At 39.9% G+C, this 20,812-nt stretch overlaps 1 protein-coding gene across 1 annotated transcript; it reads right to left on the reverse strand.

Annotated features, from left to right (window-relative positions):
• Window positions 1–13,131: 13,131 nt before the first annotated feature.
• LOC109261396 (HLA class II histocompatibility antigen, DR alpha chain-like) lies at window positions 13,132–16,970 on the reverse strand. The gene is made up of 5 exons (XM_053905341.1): window positions 16,839–16,970; window positions 15,363–15,682; window positions 14,691–15,005; window positions 14,225–14,390; window positions 13,132–13,536 (listed from the first exon to the last, which is right to left on the reverse strand). The coding sequence occupies exons 1-4, from the start codon at window positions 16,916–16,918 to the stop codon at window positions 14,236–14,238; spliced, it is 870 nt and encodes a 289-aa protein (XP_053761316.1). The 5' UTR covers window positions 16,919–16,970; the 3' UTR covers window positions 13,132–13,536; window positions 14,225–14,235.
• Window positions 16,971–20,812: the final 3,842 nt, after the last annotated feature.

The following is a 20,812-nucleotide window of genomic DNA, read 5'->3' on the forward strand; positions in this document are numbered from 1 at the left end:
CTCTAGTGTTCATTCTTCCATTTGAACTGACAAGATGGATTCTGGCTTCAAATCCCCACTGTTTTCACCATTCCTCATTGTTGCGGGGTAGGAGCAATGAACACTCTAGCTACTGCCTGTTAACAAAGGGCATGGATCAGGATTTCTGGAATGAAACTGCCTTGCTCCCAATTGCAAATATTCCCTAGCACTAGGCTCAGCCCCCATCCTTCATAGAGCCATTATTTTGGAACTTCCATGTACAGTGTTAGCATTTTATTCTACGATTTATAACGAGGTAAATTGGATCAGTTCATTTAAACAGTTGTCTCATTTTAGGAGGTGGTCCTGCAGGTGGGCTCTCCAAGTTAGGCCTATGCTGTGCATGCAGACAGTTAGAAAACTAGCCAGATATTTAGGAGACCAGAAGAACTTAGGATCCAAACCCAGTTGCATAAACAACAAATACTCAAAGACAATTCATCTGAACTAGAATCTAACACCCATGGCAGTGTGTTCAGAAATATGTATTTTTCTCTCTAAAAATCACCCTCATTTCCATCAAAGATAGCCAAATTAAGACTAATTTTTTTATGTAAAATCAGTCCTGTTATAATAAACTTGACCTAATTACTTACTTAAATATAGCAAGAATACTGACTGGCCATGTAAGTTTTTTTTTCTGGTTTTTTAAATGTTTATTTGTTTTTGAGAGAGAGAGAGAGACAGACAGACAGAGCCTGAATAGGGGATGGGCAGAGAGACAGGTAGACACAGAATCCAAAGCGGTCTCCAGTCTCTGAGCCATCAGGACAGAGCTCAATGCAGGACTCAAACCCACTAACTGTGAGATTGTGACTTGAGCCAAATGGAGGCTTAACCAACTGAGCCATCCAGGCACCCCCATAAGTTTTTTTTAATCTGCTTTGCTATAAAACTTTTCCTAAGGAATTTCAGATTGAGCTTATAGTAGCCTTTTGAGGGTAAGAGTCAGAATAAATACTTAGCATCAGATTCAGTTTCAATCCCATTAGATTTGGGTGATTTCCTCTCTTCTTAAGGCTCTTCCAAATATCCCAGGTTTCTGAGCAGCTAGGTAATAGCCTTACTTGTTTGTGCTACTGGGAACCTTATAAACAAGATACCAGGGTAATTTTTCCAAGGGGTTTCATTGATTCCAAAAATTCAACCTTAGTAACTCAAAGGTGTCTGGTCATATCTGAGTTTGTGCATATCTTCCCCCAATACGACATTCCAGTCAAAGACTTGGTGGTATGATCAATGTTTCCTGTTACAAGGGAAATAGATTCTTACTGAGCTTCTGCAAATAACTATCATTGCCATGAAATTAAGAATACTCACTGAGAGTTTCTAAATTATAGAGGAATCAGGTAGGGAGAAAAAGATAAATGTTTGTTTACACAGGGATATTTTCCCACATTTTTGTCAGTCATAGATTATAGAAGTCTTATTCTATAGCTGTAGTAACCAAGTAAACCTTTGTGGTATTGGTTGAGAGATGGATATATGGACCAAGGGACAGAATCTTCTTGTAGAGGATGTTGGATGGCAAGGAAAAGAGGTGAAAAAATGTTCAGCATCACAAATTTTAGGGAAATGCAAATTCAGACCACAGTAAGGAATCACTGCACCTATTTAACCAGCTAAGAAAATAGTGACAATACAAAGTGCTGGCAAAGACGTGGGGAAACTAGACCTTTCAAAAGTTGCTGGGAGGAATTCAAAAGTGTATAGCCACTCTATTAATAGATGGGCTGTTTTATACATGAAATGTTGCCTTTTCAACTAAACTAAAAGCAACCTACAGAACGAGAGAAGATATTTGCAAATGACCTACATGCTAAAGGTGGGGAATCCAAAATATATAAACACTTTCAAAACTCAACACCCGAAACCAAAAAATCCAATTAAAAATGGGCAGAAGACATGAACAGACATTTTTCCAAAGAAAGACATACACATGCCAACTGACACATGAAAAGATGCTCAACATCACTCGTCATCGGGGTAATATAAATGAAATATCACTGCACACCGTCAGAATGGCTAAAATCAACAACCGAAGAAACATCAGGTATTGGAAAGGAAATGGAGACACGGGAACCCTCTTGCACTTTGGTGGGAATGAAAACTGTGCAGTCACTCTGAAAAGCATTTCGAGGTCCTTCAAAAAGTTAAAACTAGAACTACCCTACAATCCAGCCATTTCACGACTAGGTATTTATCCAAAGGATGCAAAAATACTAATTCAAAGGAATATATGCACCCCTATGTAAGCAGCGTTATCTACATAGCCAAATTATGAAAATAGCCTGAATGTCCATAGGCTGAAGAATGGATAAAGAAGATGTAGCATATGTATACAGTGAAACATTCCACACCATAATAAAGAATGAAATCTTGTCATTTGCAATGATGTGGATGCAGCTAAAAATATTGTCAGTCAGAGAAAAACAAATACCATATGATTTTACTCATATGTAGAATTTAAGAAAGAAAACATACAGGCATAGGGACCAAAAGACAGAGGCAAACCAAGAAACAGACTGATAACTATAGGGAACAAACTGATGGTTAGCAGAGGGGAGGTGGGCAGGGGGATGGGCGAAACTGGTGATGGGGATTAAAGGAGTGCACTTGTGATGAGCCTGGGGTGTTGTAATGAAGTGGAGAACCACTATATTGTACACCTGAAACTGATATCAAACTGTATGTTAACTAGCTGGAATTTAAATAAAAACTAGGGGGAAAAGTAAAAAGCCAAACCAAACAAAAATGAAAAAACTGAAATGTGTACTTACCACATGATCCAGAGACTGTAGTCATAGGCATTTATTTCAAAAAAGTGAATATTTACATTTATACAAAGCCCAAAAACTTCTACATAAATATTTACAGTAACTTTTCTTGTAATAGTTGAAAAGTACAAACAGCTATATTTTGCTCAATAGGTCCTGATTAAACAAATGGTGGTATATCCATCCCATGAAATAGCAGTAAAAAAACCAAACCACCGATGGATGCAAAAACTTGGATGGACCCCAAAAGCAACATGCTGGGTACAAAATGCTTCTGTTTGGTACTTTCTTATATTTTCTAACTCTTTGTTGAAGTTCTTTGTGTGCTTATTCTTCATCTAGTTTGGTGAGCACCTTTACTACCAGTGTTTGAAACTTTGATAAGGTAAAAATCTCCATTTCATTATGGAATTTTCTGCTGTTTTATCTTGTTCTTTCCTTGGGAACATATTCTGTTTCTTCATTTTGCCTGGCTGTCTTTGTTGGTTTCTCTGCATCAGATAAAACAGGCACTTCACCCAGGGTTGCAGAAGTGGCCCCTTGTAGATACACCTTCTCATTCACACCTGCACTAGCATTTGATGGTCTCTCAAACTTTGGTGACTGTCCAAGCAGCCGATTGTATTTTAGTGGTTCCCGGTATTTGAAGGTATGGCAAGCCCTGTGGATGCTCCAGAGGGAGGGTGTTAGTTGTCACCTAGATTCAGGCTGATTGGAAGCCAGATAGTCAGGCAGCAGGTTTCAAAGTGTACAATTACATACAGTGCTGGGGGACAACAAATGTCAGTGCTGCTGGCCACTAGCTGTGTCCCCTGGGTGACAGTCCCAAAAGTCATGCCAGTTGAGTGTACTAGTTCCTTTCTGGACAGAAGCAGGAGTACCTGGAGCGAGGCAGAGGGAGAGGGAAAAGATGTCACCCACCGGCCTCTGTCCCCTGAGTGCACCTCCACGGGCCCCTAGATGTCAGCCAAACATGTTTCCCAGACCAAAGTTCCAAGACAAACAAATGGCCCCTTTCATAGAAAGACTGTGGGTGTGTTTCAGCCTGCTCTCTGCATAGTGCCCTGGGGATGTTAGTCTGCCAAGAATGTTCTCTCCAATAGTTACAGTCCAGAAATGCAACACCCCTGGCCACAAAGAGCCAGATGATCAAGGAGTGTCCCCTGGGCAGATAAGATGGACTCCTTGATCAGTTGCCTCTTGCTGTGCCCTGACCGTGGTAGCTGGCTAAGAACTCTTTCTCCATTGGTTACAGTCCTGTAGGACCCATGAGCAGAAGTCCCACTGGCTACCAGAGTGGAGCAAGATAGGGGTGGACCCTGGCAGCAGCTGCAAACACTAGGGAACCAGACAAAAGCAATAAACTCCTTTCTGGGAGATCCTGGTGAGCTGGAACTTTCTCCGATGAGTATTAGTTACGTACGCTGGGAAGTGTGATTTGGTGTGAGTACTTCCCTAGTTTTATAAAATAAAGTCAATCTGTTCTAAGCTCTGGAAGACCTGATAGCTGGTATGGTATAAGAATTATCTCTATTTTGAAAAACAAGAAAAAGAAAATTGATATGAGTCTGATACATTTCCTAGAAGTATTTTAAATGGAAAAAATGTAATTCGTGTTTGTATCTCTATTCTATTTCTGTCATTTTCTTGTATTAATTTAGGCAGTTTTTATTTCCCCACAAAATCATTCATATTACTTGAAATTGTTTGGTGTGATATTTTACCTCATATTCTCCTAAATTCTTTAAAATCTCCCTGTATCTGTCATATCACTTCTTGAGCACACAATTTTATATGATCTTAAGTGTTTTATTTCGCAATGGATTTGTTTTCATTATAACTTTAATATTCGAATCTCCCTAATTCATTGAGTTGGCTTTATTGTCTTTTTTTAAACTTTGAGGTGAATAATGAGTTCTTTGTTTTCACCTTCAGTTTTAAAAAGTTACATTACAGCTTTGGTGAATAAAGAAAAACATTGAAATGTAAAATACAATTATATGTAAGACTGTTCATTTAATTATTTGCTAAATCTCTAACCAGTCAAATTTCAGGAAATATTGTCTTCTATGTAGATGTTATTCACCCTTGGTACAGTTTAAAATCATGTTTGAAGAACATGTAAGAAATTCTCTTTTAGAATGTATTAAGGTTTTTATTGTGGTTTATATATGTTTCATATTGTATTTTATGAGAACTTGGGGACCAATTTGTTTCTCTGCCCATAGAAAACATGTCATATATACTATACTACTCTACATAATAATTTCCATTTAAATTATTTGCAATCATTCTATTCTTTTTTTCTTTTTAATGTTTACTTATTTTTGAGAGCGAGAGAGACAGAGCATGAGCAGGGGAGGGGCAGGGAGAGGAGGAGACACAGAATCCGAGGAAGGCTCCAGGCTCTGAGCTATATCTCAGAGCCTGACGTGGGGCTGGACCCACCAGCTGTGAGACCATGATCAGACCACAGTCGGATGCTTAACCCAGTGAGCCACCCAGGAGCCTGTATGATCATGCTACTCTTTAAAACTTTGTTTTTCCTGTTCTTTTGACTTATCATAGAGGTGTACGATTTTTCAAAAAGAAAATATTAACATTTGACCTAACATCCGTTTGTGGCAGAAACCTGTGAACATAAGGAAAATTTCAGTGAAGAATTAAAAGTCAGCCATAATCCATGATCCAAGTGTTTCCAAGTATCTGAGGGTTTTTAATATGTATTTTGGCAAAGTTTTGTCTAAACCATTAATTTTCATGGCTACTACAACATTTTTAAACAATATTATTATAGCAACATTGTACATTTTAAGATACATTATCGTTTTTGTCACATTTCCTGTTTGGGTAAAATTGATTTTTTATTGCTTTTGTATTCCTTTACTTTATGTTTTATGTGTCATTCCTATTTTCTCTTTTTTAAAATAAGAGAATATCATTGTATCACATTATAGAGCATATGTGACTTAATTTTTTAAATTTTGTTAATGTTTATCTATTTCGAGAGAGAGACAGAGAGACAGAGTCAGAGCATGAGCCAGGGAGGGTCAGACAGAGAGGGAGACACAGAATCTGAAGCAGGCTCCAGGCTCTGAGCTGTCAGCACAGAGCCTAACATGGGGCTTGAACTCAGGAACCACGAGATCATGACCTGAGCCAAAGTTGGATGCCCAACCAACTGAGCCACCCAGGTGCTCTTATGTGACTTAATTTTTTAAATCCATTGTGCTTTCTCATCTTTTTAAGTTTGGAGAGTTCTACCATGTGTATTTTATGTCATACACAATATCTCTGATGTTTTTTATTCTTTACTTCTAATTTCTTAATGAATTTCTCCCTTTTTGACCTAAAATGAGATTGAATTGATTTTACCCACTATGATAATAGACTATACAGTTTAATTCTATGGCTGTGAAGTTTTCAAGTCATAAATATAACACTGAACATATTACTCACCTGAAGGAAAACTACAAACATATACACCACTTTTAGATATTTAAAATTGTCAACAAGGTTCATGTACTGTATCAATTAGGAATGTGACTCACCTAAGAAGATAAACTCTGACATTGAGCCAATCATAATTATGTGTATATATATATAGTTTATTTATTTACCTTGAAACAGAGAGAGACAGATAGAGACAGAGTGAGACAGAGAGCACTGTTGGTGGGAAAGCAAACTGCGGCAGCCGCTCTGGAAAACAGTGTGGAGGTTCCTCAAACAATTAAAATAGACTTACCCTATGACCCAGCAATAGCACTGCTAGGAATTTAGCCAAGCGATACAGGAGTGCTGATGCACAGGGGCACTTGTACCTCTATGTTTATAGCAGCGCTTTCAACAATAGCCAAATTATGGAAAGAGCCTAAATGTCCATCAACTGATGAATGGATAAAGAAATGGTGGTTTATTACACAATGGAATACTACTTGGCAATTGGAAAGAATGAAATATGGCCTTTTGTAGCAACGTGGATGGAACTGGAGAGTGTTATGCTAAGGGAAATAAGCCATACAGAGAAAGACTAATTAGGTAGTTTAAAGGGTCCTCATGTGGCCATTTAAAATCATCCTCAGTAAAATCCTCTTAAAATCTTTCTTCTGACTTCCTTCACTAAGGACTTCTACTTTCAACTTGAGGAGCATTCAGTCCCCTGGAGCATTTACCAAAGTGTAATTTCTCTCAAAACCCTTTGTTTGAATGCTCCTTCAGTCTTCACCACCACCAAGACAGAAAGCACTCACTCTTGTTGCAAAGCCTCAAAAAGGGCTGCAAAAAGCATAACCATGAGTGCCCCTGCCTGTACCAGGTATCTTTCCCCAGCCCAGAAGGAAGGACTTCTATCCGCTACTTACCAGCCTGAAAAGCTGCTCTCCACCCGATCCTTAACCTACAGGCTTCCTTTCCCTGTCTGTCTGCCCCTGGAACTATTCAAACAAAAGCATCCTCCTATGGGAACCAGGGGGCACCTCATCTTCTTGTTACTACAAAGCCTGCCTGCCACAGTCCTGATGATTCACTCTGTTCCTGAATGCAACCTTCGTGTGGCTCTACATGGAATGAAGTGTCCTTCTGTGTCAGGCTGTGAGTATATGTAGTAACTTGCTATCAATCTCATCTGTCCATATTGAGTGCTATATGTTGAGCTATCACATGCTATTTAGGGAGGGGGACCCCTCTTTCATCAACAGGATGAATGAGAGGTGTTCAGAAGACAGGCACATCAGAAAGGAAGAAATAAAACAATCTTTATGCTCATTTGTTGTGATAGTCTCCATAAAAAATCCCAACAAAGTGTCTTCCCAACATGAAAAAACCTCCGAACTAAGAAGGGAATTCATCAAGGCGACAGGATTCAAGATCAATAGAAAAACTCAGTTGTATCTTTACATACAGCCATGAAGTAAAAAAAACAAAAATTAAAAGTATAACACCATTTACAATCACTCACCAAAAGAAAAGAAAAGAAAAGAACAGGAACACTGAAGTAGAACTCTAGGAGAACATGTACAACTCTTAACAGAAATGCTGAGGAAAGAAATCAAAGATATAATTAAATGAAGAGACTTACCATGTTCATCAGCTGAAAACCGAGCATAGTAAAGATGTCAGTTCTCCTCCCAAATTGATATCCCAGTTTCATGCAATATCCAGATCTCAGCAAAATTTTCATTAGTTGTAGATAGTTATTCTAAAATGTTTATGAAAAAACAATGAAGTTAGGATAGATAAAATGAAATTTGAGGAAAAAGTAAAATTGAATGATCACTAATTGAAGACTTTTCTGTACCTCGAGTGATCAGGGCTAATGGGGGTTGTGCAGGGTCAGGCACAGAGATGAACAGTGTAGAGAACTCAGAAAGAGATCCACACTAACTCATTTTTAAAATGTTTTAATCATTTGTTTTTTAATGTTCATTTGTTTATTTTGAGAGAGAGAGATTACATGAGTAGGGGAGGGGCAGAGAGAGAGAGAGAGCGAGAGAGAGAGAGAATACCAAGCAGGCCCTGATGTGAGGCTCAAACTCATGAACCCTGAAATCATGATCTGAGCAGAAATCAAGAGTCAGATGCTTAACAGACTGAGTCATCCAGGTGCCCCAACTCATTTTTAACAAAGGTACAATGCAGCTATGAGGAAGATGGATTGTATTTTCAAACAATGGAGTTGAAACACATGGATATTCATAGACAAAAACAAAACAAACAAAATTGGAGGAAAAAGGGAAAAAAAGGAAAAGGAAAAATTAGATCAAGTCTTAACACTTTTTAAATTTTTCACTCAATGAAATCATGAATTTAAATGTAAAGTGTACAATGTTCACAGGAAAACAGGAGGAAATATTTGGGATAAAATCTTTGAGTTTGGTGGAGAGTTCTTAGACTTGACATCAAAGCACCATCCATAAAGGGAAAATATGGATGAATTTGGCTTTATCAAAATTAAAGACTTCTATTCTATAAGATATCCTATTGAGAGACAGAAAAGGTTAGCTACTGAAAGAAAACATTTCACATCCAAAATGCCACAAAGACCATGTGTCTAGAATCTATTAAGAACTCTCAGGACTCCACAGTAAGTAAACATACAGGCAAAGAAACACACACGCGCGCGCACACACACATACACACACACACACACACACACACAACTGCTCTAATTACAAAATGGATGAAAGACATGAGGAGACATTTATCAGAGAGAATATTCATACAGAAAATAAGCTCATTGAATGATGTTCAACATCACTAGCCAGGAGGAAAATGCAAATTAAGAACATGCTGAGATATCATGTACCTACTGAAATAGTTTACATATGAAATAGCGTCAATGCCAAATGATGAGAAGAATGCAGAGAAACTGGAAGTCTCCTGCACTGATGGGGGAAGTGAACGGGTACAACCTCCTCTGGAGGATAGTTAGGCAGTTTCCTAAAAACTACGCATACACATAAAAAGTCCCCACCCAGGAATCACATTTCATGGCTTTATGTCAGAAAATGAAAACTTACATTCACCCAAAACTGTTCACAAATGTTCACAGCAGTTCTATTTGCTATAACCCCAAACTAGAAACCACCAAAAGGCCCTGCGGTAGGTGAACAGTTAAACAAACTGGTGCATCCATACAATGGAACTCTGTCAGCAATGAAAACGAGCAAACTGTGGGAGCACCTGACAATCTGGATGGCTCTCAAGGGCATTGTGCCCGTGAAAAAGGCCAGTCTCAGAAAGTCCTCTACTGAATGATTCCATCCATCTAACATCCTCAAAATGACAAGTTACAGAGACGGGGCACAGATTAGTGGTAGTCAGGTGTGGAGTGATGGGTCTGAAGGGAAGTGGTTGTGAATATAGAGGGCAGCATGAGGGCGATCTCTGTGGTACTGGAATAATTCTGTGCTTGCCGGTGGTGGCGGTCACACAGAAGCACACATGGGATGAAACATAGGCGTACGACTGGACATGCACATTTTACTGATATGGTTCCTGGTTTGAGATTGTATTATAGTTATTTAAGGTATTTAATATGTAATCACTTGGGGAAACTAGGCAAAAGGATACACAGAATCTGTCTATGTTGTCTTTTCAACTTCTTGTGAAACCCTATTATTTCAAAATAAGAAGTTGTTAAAAGGTGGCCTTCTGGCTAAAATCGAGAACCCTCACAGCATCAAGTGCTAGCCAGCCAGGATGTGGTACAGTAAGGAATATCATTCCTTGTTGATGGTAATGCAAAATGGTACCATTGTTCTGGAAGGAACCATGGTGATTTCTTACAAAGCTAAACATGCTGTTACCTTGCAGTCCTGCAATCACACTCATAGGTATGTGCTCAAAGGATTAAAAACATATATCCACACAAAAACTGGCACAGGAATGATTATAGCAGCTGTGTTCACAATTGGAAACTTGGAAGCAACCAAAATGACCTTCGAGAGGTGAATGGATAAACTGTGGAAAAACTATACAATGAAGTATCATTTAGCAATTTTTAAAAGAGCTATTAAACTTTGAAAACACACAGTGAAACCTTAAATGCATTTTGCTAAGTGAAAGAATTCTCTTAGGCTAAAAAGTTCTTACTGTAGGGTCTCAACTCTACGATATCCTGGAAAAGCCAAACAGAGACCTGTATCATGTCAACAGTGAACCTTAATCTAAACTATGGACATCAGTAAGTAATAATGTATCAATGTTGGCTCATCAATTGCAACAAATGTACCACACTAATGACTCATGTTAATACAAGAAACTGTATATGGCGGGTGGGGGGGGGCATGCAAATTAGGAACTTTGTACTTTCTGCCCAATTATTCTGTAAAGCTAAAACTACTCTTCAAAAGGAAAGTATTCAAAATATGTGTTTCTTTATGAGACGATTGAGATGTTTTCTTTTTATTCCATGTGTCTGAGTTTTAGTGTATTCTCTATTGTACACCTGTTTATTTTATAGTAAAAAGTAGGAATATGTAAAAGAAACCTATGCCTGTTATCAACTTTCTAAACACAAGGCTTTGATTTGATAACCCATAGCTAAAGAAACTTGCTATTTTCAATTTTTTTTTTTTAATTTAGAGGGAAAGAGAGAGAGAGAGAGGAAGAGACACAGAGAGAGAGTGCTGGAGCAGGAAAGGGAAGAGAGAGAGGGAGAGAGAATTGGAGAAGGCATCATACCCATTGTGGAGCCCCGGGGAGGGCTCCGTCTCATGACCCTGAGATCCCGACCTGAGATGGAACCAAGAGTCAATAGCTTACACAACTAGAAACTTACTATAGGGTGTTGAAAGATCAACTGAGGCATGAGATAACTTCCAAGTGCTTGTTCGAGAGCATGATTCAAATCTGGCAGTGCCAACCAAAAATGGTGAAAGAACTCTGGAGATGGAACTCTGACAGGAACTGGAGAAAGGCTTTCATAGAGCAGATGCAGAGGCAAAACATGGAAATTACCTGATTCGCTATATCTTATTCAGTCTGACTTGGAAAAGCCCAGTTGGCTATTGGTGAATTTTGCTGGGATACAAGTGCACTTATAGGAATAGAGTCTGGCTTAGGATTCAGTTTGCTTACGAAAGTTACCAAGATGTTGGAGCCATCTCTGTCTAATAGCCTCCTAGTAAAATTACTCCAATCATCTCCCATTTTGGTCATCCTTTCATGCATGAGAGATGGACCAAAAATTTGGCATTAGTGACTCTCTCAGTCACCATCAGGCTGAAGTTATTCTTGTTGCCCTGTGAAACTCTTAAGTTATCAGATCAGATTCGTGGAAGGTGTTTGCACCTCACCGTTCATGCCATTTCTGCTTCTCCAAGTGCAGTGAGACCATCTGATGTACTGCTGGTGATTATAAACATGTGTTTAAACCCCTTGAGAGAACACAGCTTCATGACGACTATCAGGAGAATACCAAAGGGATTGAAGTATGTCTCTTAGTCCAGACCCCCAGGTACCAAACCAGTTGGTATCAATGTGTTTTAGCCAAGAAGCTTGTTTGTCATTTTCCTGTATTTGGGTTTCTGTAATATTAGGGGTGTTGATCCAGGAGCAGCAGGAGGTATCTGCTGTGGCACAGACTCCTTCTTCAGCCAATAAGCAATCTAACACAATTTGATTACCCAAGACCACCTTCTCAGCTCTAAAGGATCTTTTTGGCTAGTGGTATATTTTGGGGTGATGTATTCTGCTACCCTTCAAAGTCATCTTGCCTTGATTTGTTCTTTTCCGGGATTTTTATCATCAGGTATTGAAATTTTGAGAAAAAATAATGGAATTTATAATTCTTGAAGCATTGTTACTTCTATGCATTGTACTTAGTCTTTTTGCAGTTTTCCTTTGATTCTTATAATAATAACTCAGTGTGGGAAAAATTGCCATCAGTATCTTCAAGAAAGGAATCAGATAGGTTAGTTAAGCAGGATACGAGTGAATGCACAGATAACAAAGGTAGAGTAAGTTGAACCCCAAATTGACATCATTGCAACTGCCCTTATTTGCCACTCTAGCAAACTGTCAGGATAATTAATCTGGAAGGTATAGGCTAGGCCCTGGTAACCACTTAGTAAAAGTTTCATAGATAAAGAGCAATAGCCCTCTGTGTCTCAAACATGTTTTCAGTCCATCTAAATGTCATGTCCTGTCCAACCTCCCACTTTTTACTGGGGGTTTCTACTCAGGGATACATATGCAATACAAGAGTCTTCCAGGAATAATGACTTATTAATTATGACTAATTAATTAATTATGACTAATTAATTATGACTAATTAATAATTATTAATTATTAATAATGACTTATCATTCTCAAGGTGATGAAACAGGCATCCAAGACCATGTTAATTAGATGGGTAATGCTGACACGCAATGTCCAATCCTATTTTTCCTTAAACCTGGAATGAGTGTCACTGATACATAAATTCTGTAAGGTATATGACTCCTAGTCTTCTCTTCCCTACTCCACTCCCACCTGCTCCCCATCATGAGTCTTATTCATTATCTGAGGCTAAACCCTACATTTTGCATTCATTCTACCAAAGATCCAGATATATCATTGGGTTGGAGACTCAAGAACCAAGACCAGATCCTGAAACCGTTGCTAAGTAGAGATCTCCCAACGAACTCTACTCTAGGGTTTTCCATAGGGGGACTGGATCACAGCAACTGAATTGCTTATGGATGCTACAAGTGAGGCATGGTCCTAATGAACCTAGATATTTCTGATTACTTACAGAACTTATCACAGACATTCAACATTCATGCATTTTGGAAGAAAGAATCATATATATTCTCTAGTCTCTGTGAAGAACTGGCTTACACACCAAACCTTCCTTCAGAACATCAAAAGTTTATTGTGTTAAAAAAAAAACCACAATCACAGTTGGGAGAAACCCAAGCAATAAGTGTGAAGAGATGTTTGAATTGAACATTCAAAGTGTTTCCAGGCAGAGAAGGGATCCTCTGGGGTCCATTCCAGAGGCAACACATGGTGATGATCAAATGATGGTAGAAAATGGAGAAAAATAGACCCAAGAAGGGCAGTAAATAGAATAACTCCACAGCAGAGCCTGGACAGATCAGGAAGGCATCATTCTTCTTAGAATAGCTAAAGGGCTGAAAATGCTGAAAAATAGTTGTCTTCAGTGAGGTGAGCAATTGGGATATTGCCAGGCTTATAAAGCTTTCAAGGCACAAATTTCTTCATTGATCTTCTCTTTGGGAAAAGCCATTGCCTGTAGAAAGACATACATGGTTACTAAAGATTAAGATGAGTATTTTAAGCTCTTTTTTCAGATCCTTTTTCTTCTCCCTTAATCCTTTGTTTTGGAAAAGCCTCATAACATTCCTCTCACATCTGTCCAGTAAACACAACCTAAATACCACTGTTCCAACATGAACTGCATCCCCTACACTCTGAGTAAGGATAAATGAGCAGAGCACTGCCTTACCTTCTCTTGGAAGTTTCAACATCACCTTTCAGATTAGAGAAGCAAATATAGGTATTGACCTTCAAGAGAATTTCATTTCATGCACTGAATCTGCCCTAACTCCAAGTGAACCAAACTCTGGAAACCCTTCTTAACTGAAGGTCTGCCTCAGGAAATACAAACCAGTAAGTGCCCAAATGTTTCCTTGAACACTTGGATTCAATACTCTGATGTGAAACAATGGTCTTAGGTAGTGGAGATAATCTCCAAGACTCAAGTTTTGGTCTAGGTACACATGTACGGAAAGAAATAAGGGATCTTGAAGCTTTGGGATACCAGATGATGTCAATGTCTGGCTCTATCCTAGCAAAGATATCCTAGCAAGAGCCATGACTTTCCTATCACTTTAAAGGCATCACAATCCTCTTTCCCATGCTGTTTCCTACCCTTGGAAAACTCCATGTATGTCTTCCTCTGCCCACATTAAACCCACCTGTGGATGCCTCACAGAGGCCCTCTGCGTTCACCAGCATTGACCTTGCGCATGCCCTTGATGATGAAGATGGTTCCCACAATGATGCCCACCAGACCCACGACAAGGCCCAGGGCACACACCACATTCTCTGTTGTCTCTGGGAGGGGGGTTGGTGCATCAAACTCTGGGGAAAATAAAACAGAGTATGGTACAGAAGTAATGATCATGGTCTGGAAAAGCACTTAGATGCAAATATAGACATTTAGTCAATGAAGAGTTATTAGTCACCTAAATAAGAGGAAGACAGAATGATATATGAAGGGAATGCAGATTAACAAGTGGGAGCTGAATAATGGGATAAGACAAGGAATAGGATTTGTAGCAATGGTTATGGATGAGGTACAGTACTCTGGGTCTCAAAGCACCAGACAAAGCATCATGCGAAGAAACCATAGAAGAAAGGAGATTGACGGATGGTCCATACCCCAGTGCTTGAGAAGAGGCTCATCCAAACCCCAGTGCTTCACCTTGCAGTCATAGACATCCTCCACCAAGGGTAGGAAAGGGAGATAGTGGAACTTGCGGAAAAGGTGGTCTTCCCGGGGCAGGAAGACGGTCTCTGACACTCCTGTGGTGACAGGCTTTCCATTTCGAAGCCACGTGACATTGATCACTGGTGCGGAGAACTTGTCAATGAAACAGATGAGGATGTTGGGCTCTCCCAGTTCCACAGGGCTGTTTGAGAGCACAGTCACCTCGGGAGGTTCCGGGGACACGTGACAGAAATTAGGCCTCCCTGCTTAGGCTATACCCTCTCCCTCCCACTGAAGCTTTTGAAAAAGCAATTGGAAATGTGCCTGAGAATCTATGCCACAGTCTCAGATACCTATCTCTGATACTCTCCCCCATGAATTGGAACCAATGTTATGGTATAAGATATATTGGGATACTTTAAGTAACGGGTATAATTTTATTCCTGTCTCTCCTGGCATAGATTTGGGGCAATGACTCACAGTATGAGTCACTGTGGGTGGTAAGGATAAGATGTGAGCACCTGAAGGAAAGGAATAAACTCATACTTTGTTCTTGGGCCTTTGGCATGAGAGGTAGGGGCTTGCTGATGGCGACTCTAGGCCCCTGGGAGGGAAAGTCAGTTACAAAAATGTAACACAAGCCAAAGCATCTGTTTCAACGTTAGGATTCCAATGTCTAGTGGTGTAGAAGTTACCATTGGTGTTTGTGGTGTGGTTGGAGTGCTTTATCAAGATGTCCAGGTTAGCTTTGTCCACAGCTATATTGGCCAATGCACCCTGGGCCTCAAAGCTGGCAAAACGTCCAAATTCTTCAAGCCGCCACACTGTCTCCTTCTTTTCCATATCCACGTGGAAAATCTCATCACCATCAAAGTCAAACATAAACTCGCCTGATGAGTCAGGCTTCATATAGAACTCAGCCTGGATGATCACATGCTCCTCTGAAAAGGCAGGAAAAGATGTCAGAGTGGGTACCAGGTGGAAGAGAGTAAGAAGAATCCAGTATGTGAGAAAAACATGTTGGCAGGGGCAGTGGAACCATACAGAGTGGAACCATACAGAGTGAAGGAGTGGTGGAGGGCAGGGATGAGTCTGAAGATGAGGCTCAGGTGGAGGACATCCAGGCTGAACAGAGTTCTAAGGCAGAAATAAAGGGGCAGAGTTAGAGAGGGTGGATTGAAGGAAAAGAAGGATGAATATCCCTCAGTCTTGTGAAGCTGTTGTTAAGCTCCATGTTACAATCTGTGAAGTGATCCACTCTGGAAATTCACCAGCAGCTGCTAAAGAGGAATTGATCACTCACTGTATTTTCCCAGGCATTGAATACACTTCAGCCTTAATTGTGTGAATCTCTCAGACTATTGCAGTTTTAAGAATAGGGAGACACTCTTTAAAAGGCTATGTTCTGAACTCTGGAATCAAATGAAATAATGAATTCTCTTCGGTCAATGGATATAAAATTGACATACAAGATTGTATTCACTTTACCTAGAAAACAAATGTTCTGATATCTATACACATATATACTGCAATTCATATCAGGTACCTGGCCTTCCCTCTCCCTGGATAGATTGTTGCTCTGGGGCGATGTTCCTTTCTAGTGATCATCAATATAATATCTGTGCTCAAAATATGCTGATAAGATTCACATGCCAAAATTTAACCAGCATGTATTCAGCTACGTACAGGAGCTGAGAACATCTCATATTGTTTTCTCATTGAATCCCCACAAAATTATGTGAGGTTGAAATTTGTAATGGCACTCATTTTTCCAGTAAGAGACATTGAAGCCCAGACAGCAGCTTATTAATGCTTCTCAGAACCTACTCCTCCCTCACATTTGGCACACTTCAAAGTCAATGGTATTAGTCAATATAGAACTCAGTTTTTGCTTCTCTAAACTACATGTGATTGACTTCAATTAATGGTAATGGCAGCACTCCTCCAGACTACAATTTGCTATACTTTCAGATTTATAGCAACATAATACCTGTCATCATTTTGCTCACTTCAAAGATTGTCCTGCAAGTGTCTACAGTTCATCTCTCCAGTGCTTTCAGAGCTCATATCCCTAGATTTGATTCTCTCAGCACCTATCTTTGATACCCCCGGAATCCTGAGGACACATCAGGAAAGCCACGATAAGAAATCCTAGCACCAGGACTCCATTTATGGGCATTTTCTTCTTTGGTGCTTTGATGGGGGCAGTAGAGCCTTAGACTGGGGTAGAAGTGACAAGACTAGAAGAAAAGAGAAGGTCTGACATTAAAATTCAAATCACTTAAGGTACAGCCAATCACAAAGACCTTTTGAGATGGCACATCTGTTACTAAGGGAAGGACTCTTGTAAATGGTTCGGGAAAGGAAGCACTTCATTCATTAGATAAAGAAATAAAGTTCTTAATCAAATAAACACACAACCAAATAACAACACAAAACATCAGGTTTTTAAGAATGTTGTGAAGTTACTCACAGACTCTTCCATTTCAGCCCAAATGCTAGGAAGAGATGTGCTTGAAGCTTAATAGTGAGAGGAGAGTCAATGGAAACACACCAAAGTGAGAGCTAATGAGAGATGATTCCTCTGTGCTGTGACAGCTGGGGATGCTAATTCAGGGCTAATAAACCATCTTAAGAGATGGTAAATTGTCATGCCATGGAGAATGCCTGATTTTGGCAGTGTTGTGTGACAGAGTTTCACTTAAGAAGCTTCTTATTGCTTTAAGATTCTCCTCCATGTCCTACTGTCCCAGAGGGACAACTCAGTCCAAGAGCTGGGCATCCATGGAACTGTACCATATTTAGAGAACATCAGAGGTGAAAGTTAGTTTCAACATTCCCGTAACTATACATGGATGTTAGAGATGTCATAGGTGGTGGTTACTGGAAACTGTGGACTCTAATCTCTACTATTTGAAATATGACCAGAGATTGGAGTAGACTGGGGGGACACACCTCATTTGAGGAATCAGGTTGATGAATACAGTAGAGCAAATTGGGCAGAGCCTATTTTACTGGCAGTAATAGAGATAAGAAACTACACGAAAGCTTTACCATAACCTTCCTCATGTCATAACATCATGACTGCTGTCCTCATGACATAAATTATTGAAATTCTGTTCCTAAGAATTTATTTTGATATTCTCTCCTGAGAAAATGGAAAGTTAAAACACTCTGGCCCTGATGTTTGTGAACATACGGGGCCATAATAAGGACAATTAAACCACACATAGAAAGGGCTGGAATCTGAATACAACCAGTGAAGAGAGACCTGTCAGTGAGCAGGCCATCTGATGGTGAGTTCACTGTTGAATATCAGTCATGACACATACGCTCAGGGTGGATTTTCCACACTACTGTGCTGATGCCTTATTTGCCCCACAGCTGCCCTCACAAATCATGAGGGAGAAAACCCTACCATTACTGATTATCTAATCACATCCAACAATCACATCCAAGGGTTTTGAACATCCCCTGACCCTGGGTTTTGGATCACTTGGGAGAGATCCACAACACAGTGTTGCCCTAAAACTGTTAAGAAATACACAGATGAGAGTTCTACCATATCAGTCTCTGCTGAGAGTCGGGTCCAATGATTTAGGCTTTTCATCTCCTCTCTCAGAGGAAAAAGCAAGTCTGATGTTGTTATGCCTGCCCTTTGCTGGCTGGCATACTAAGTTGTTCTTAAGGTGCTCATAAATATATGGTAAACAGGCATTTTATATAAAAACATTTTGTATGTTGTAATAGCACCTTCACCCTCAGGTGTTTTGCAGCAACTTATGATATGGCTGAGTTCTAAAGCACTGATTGGTTCTCCTCAGGAAATTACTACATTTGGGAAACTTTAGAAAATACTTTCATTTCCCTTTCCCTGTGACAGGAGAGAAGTTCCTATCTGGACTCTACTCATGGTCCCCGGGTCTCTTCCTATACTTGAGCTTCCTAAGTCTGAGGGGATTTCCGAGGACCCTTGAATAAGGTCTTCTCAGTGGCATCAAATGGTGTGGAGCCACTGTGCTAGTAAAAGTCCAGTCTGTAAATAGAAGTCCCTGGAGACACTCTCAACAGAACTGTTTGTTACAATTTTTCTATATAATAGAGACTTCCATCTTTAGACTGTTAGGAAGCCTGAAGGAGCACAGGTCAGTGCAGACCCCTAACTCTGAGGGGTCAAGAACCTGTGGGAAGCCTCTATGGACATCTCAGCTCTTCTAGAGCCCCAAGGGAAAGACTGCCTTGGGAACACAAGGCTGTTGCCAAGATCCCTGCGGGTGAAACCATTGTGTCCACTACCCGAGATAGCTTCAGTCTACCTGCCACCTCCGAAATCTCATACTACTAATTTTCACTTGCAATGTGTAGGCCACATCCAGATCCCAGGGCAAAGAGACTCTTACTTCTATTCCCTGTAGTACCCACAAATCATAGAAGCTGACAGGAAAATTACTAAAATATATTTACATCTTGATACATCTAGATCTCTAGCATCTGTTTATCTCCACCATGGTTCACTCAGGCTCTTACCACAGTGGGTAACCTAGAACCAGAAAAAATATTAATTGGGCTCTTAGGGGAGTGTTTGGACATGACAGTTTTCACGGAGCCACGTTATGTCTGGGACCTCACCGCTTCATGTGTGTGTGGTTTGTGTTCAACGAACCTCCAGCCCCTTCTTTTGGCTTCCTTCCATGCCTTTTGCCCTTAGCATGCAGAACTTCCTATCAGAGTTGATGGTGGGATTGGGGAGGAATATCAATCCAGGCATGTCCTTCCCAAATCTACTTGGGGAAACTTTACTGGTTCTGTTTCATTTCTCCATCCCATCTTGAGAGGTGGCAGAAGCTAGTGTTCTGAAATAAATTTCTTTCAGTGTAAAGAGTGCCAACTGTTGATATTAACCAATGTGCTAGAGTGGCGTGGTCGTGGGCCTCCCTAACCTATTCTGTGTGAATAAAGAGACCATGGTGCTTTGGCCCATCTCTAACTTGGGAGAATGACAGTATGTGAATTTGATTCATTTTCTCTTCACCTGTACCTGAAATATATTCTTAAAAGTCTGAGTTTTTAATAGGCCCTGGGGTTGTGAAATCACACTTCTCTGCTTGGGTAATCTTTGTCAATAAGAACATGCAGATTAATGCCACACACACACACACACACACACACACACACAGACGCACACACACTCATTAGAGGAGTTCTTCTCGTGATGTTGTATAGGAATTATAGCATACCATAGGATTTATTTGCTAAATTTTAATAAGTAGAACATTCTAAAATTTCCTGTACATTGCACAAACATATCTGAATTCAGCCATTAAACTGTTTGGAACAATGTAAGAATCAATTGTCCCAATTGGATTTAAGATAAATCCTTTTCTACCCCCTGCTGGAAATTTTTGCAGGCAGAAGTGAGTTGAGTTCATCTTACTCACCTTCTAGTTGGGATGGATTCAGAGAGAGGGAGGAAGACGAAAAGGCAGGACATGTCTTAGTGAGAATAAAATGCGCAGAACCCTCGCTGAGAATTTAAGAAGAATACAGGTAGTATGAAGATGAAAAGTTAAAAAACATGAAGATGAATCACTAGGCCTGCTGACCGACTGGATTAGGATAAGGTGCTAGAGAATGATTAAAAAGAATGTACCTAGTTCATGTGTCAAGTGAATGTCATAAATGACTGAAGGAAATTTTTACACAAAAATAGACTTTGGTGCAGGAGGTGGGGCTTGGTTGCACCAAGTGTGGTGTGGGTCCAGCACAGAGTGTGAAGGAACATGTTGGTGAACACAAGAGGACAGGGAGAACACGAGTGGACAAATGGCATATCAAAAACAGATCATTGCAACACTCTGTTGGGATAATACATGAGGAGTGGTCAATGTTGTAAACTATTTTAGAATAACCAGGAGTGAAGATGTAGAGTAACCTCACACAGTTTGGATTTCTGAGGTTACTTTGAAACTTTAAAACTTTTAAGGTAGGAAGAAAGAAGAGAACTAGGCCTGCGGATTGCTATGAGTTTCACTGGAAGGTGTTTTGGTATGCACTTTCTCTCACCAATTAAAAA

This window comes from Panthera pardus, unplaced genomic scaffold, assembly GCF_024362965.1.
Source record: "Panthera pardus isolate Hobbes unplaced genomic scaffold, ASM2436296v1 HiC_scaffold_17, whole genome shotgun sequence".
NCBI lineage: Eukaryota > Metazoa > Chordata > Mammalia > Carnivora > Felidae > Panthera > Panthera pardus.

Bases quoted from the DNA above. Each gene is read 5' to 3' on its own strand.
- LOC109261396 (XM_053905341.1), bottom strand. From the start codon at position 16,918: ATGCCCATAAATGGAGTCCTGGTGCTAGGATTTCTTATCGTGGCTTTC. The intron at 15,683-16,838 runs AGATAGGTGCTG...TCCTGCCTTTTC, and splicing joins CAGGATTCCGGGGGTATCAA to AGAGGAGCATGTGATCATCC. The intron at 15,006-15,362 runs AACTGACTTTCC...GTATAGCCTAAG, and splicing joins GGCTTGTGTTACATTTTTGT to CAGGGAGGCCTAATTTCTGT.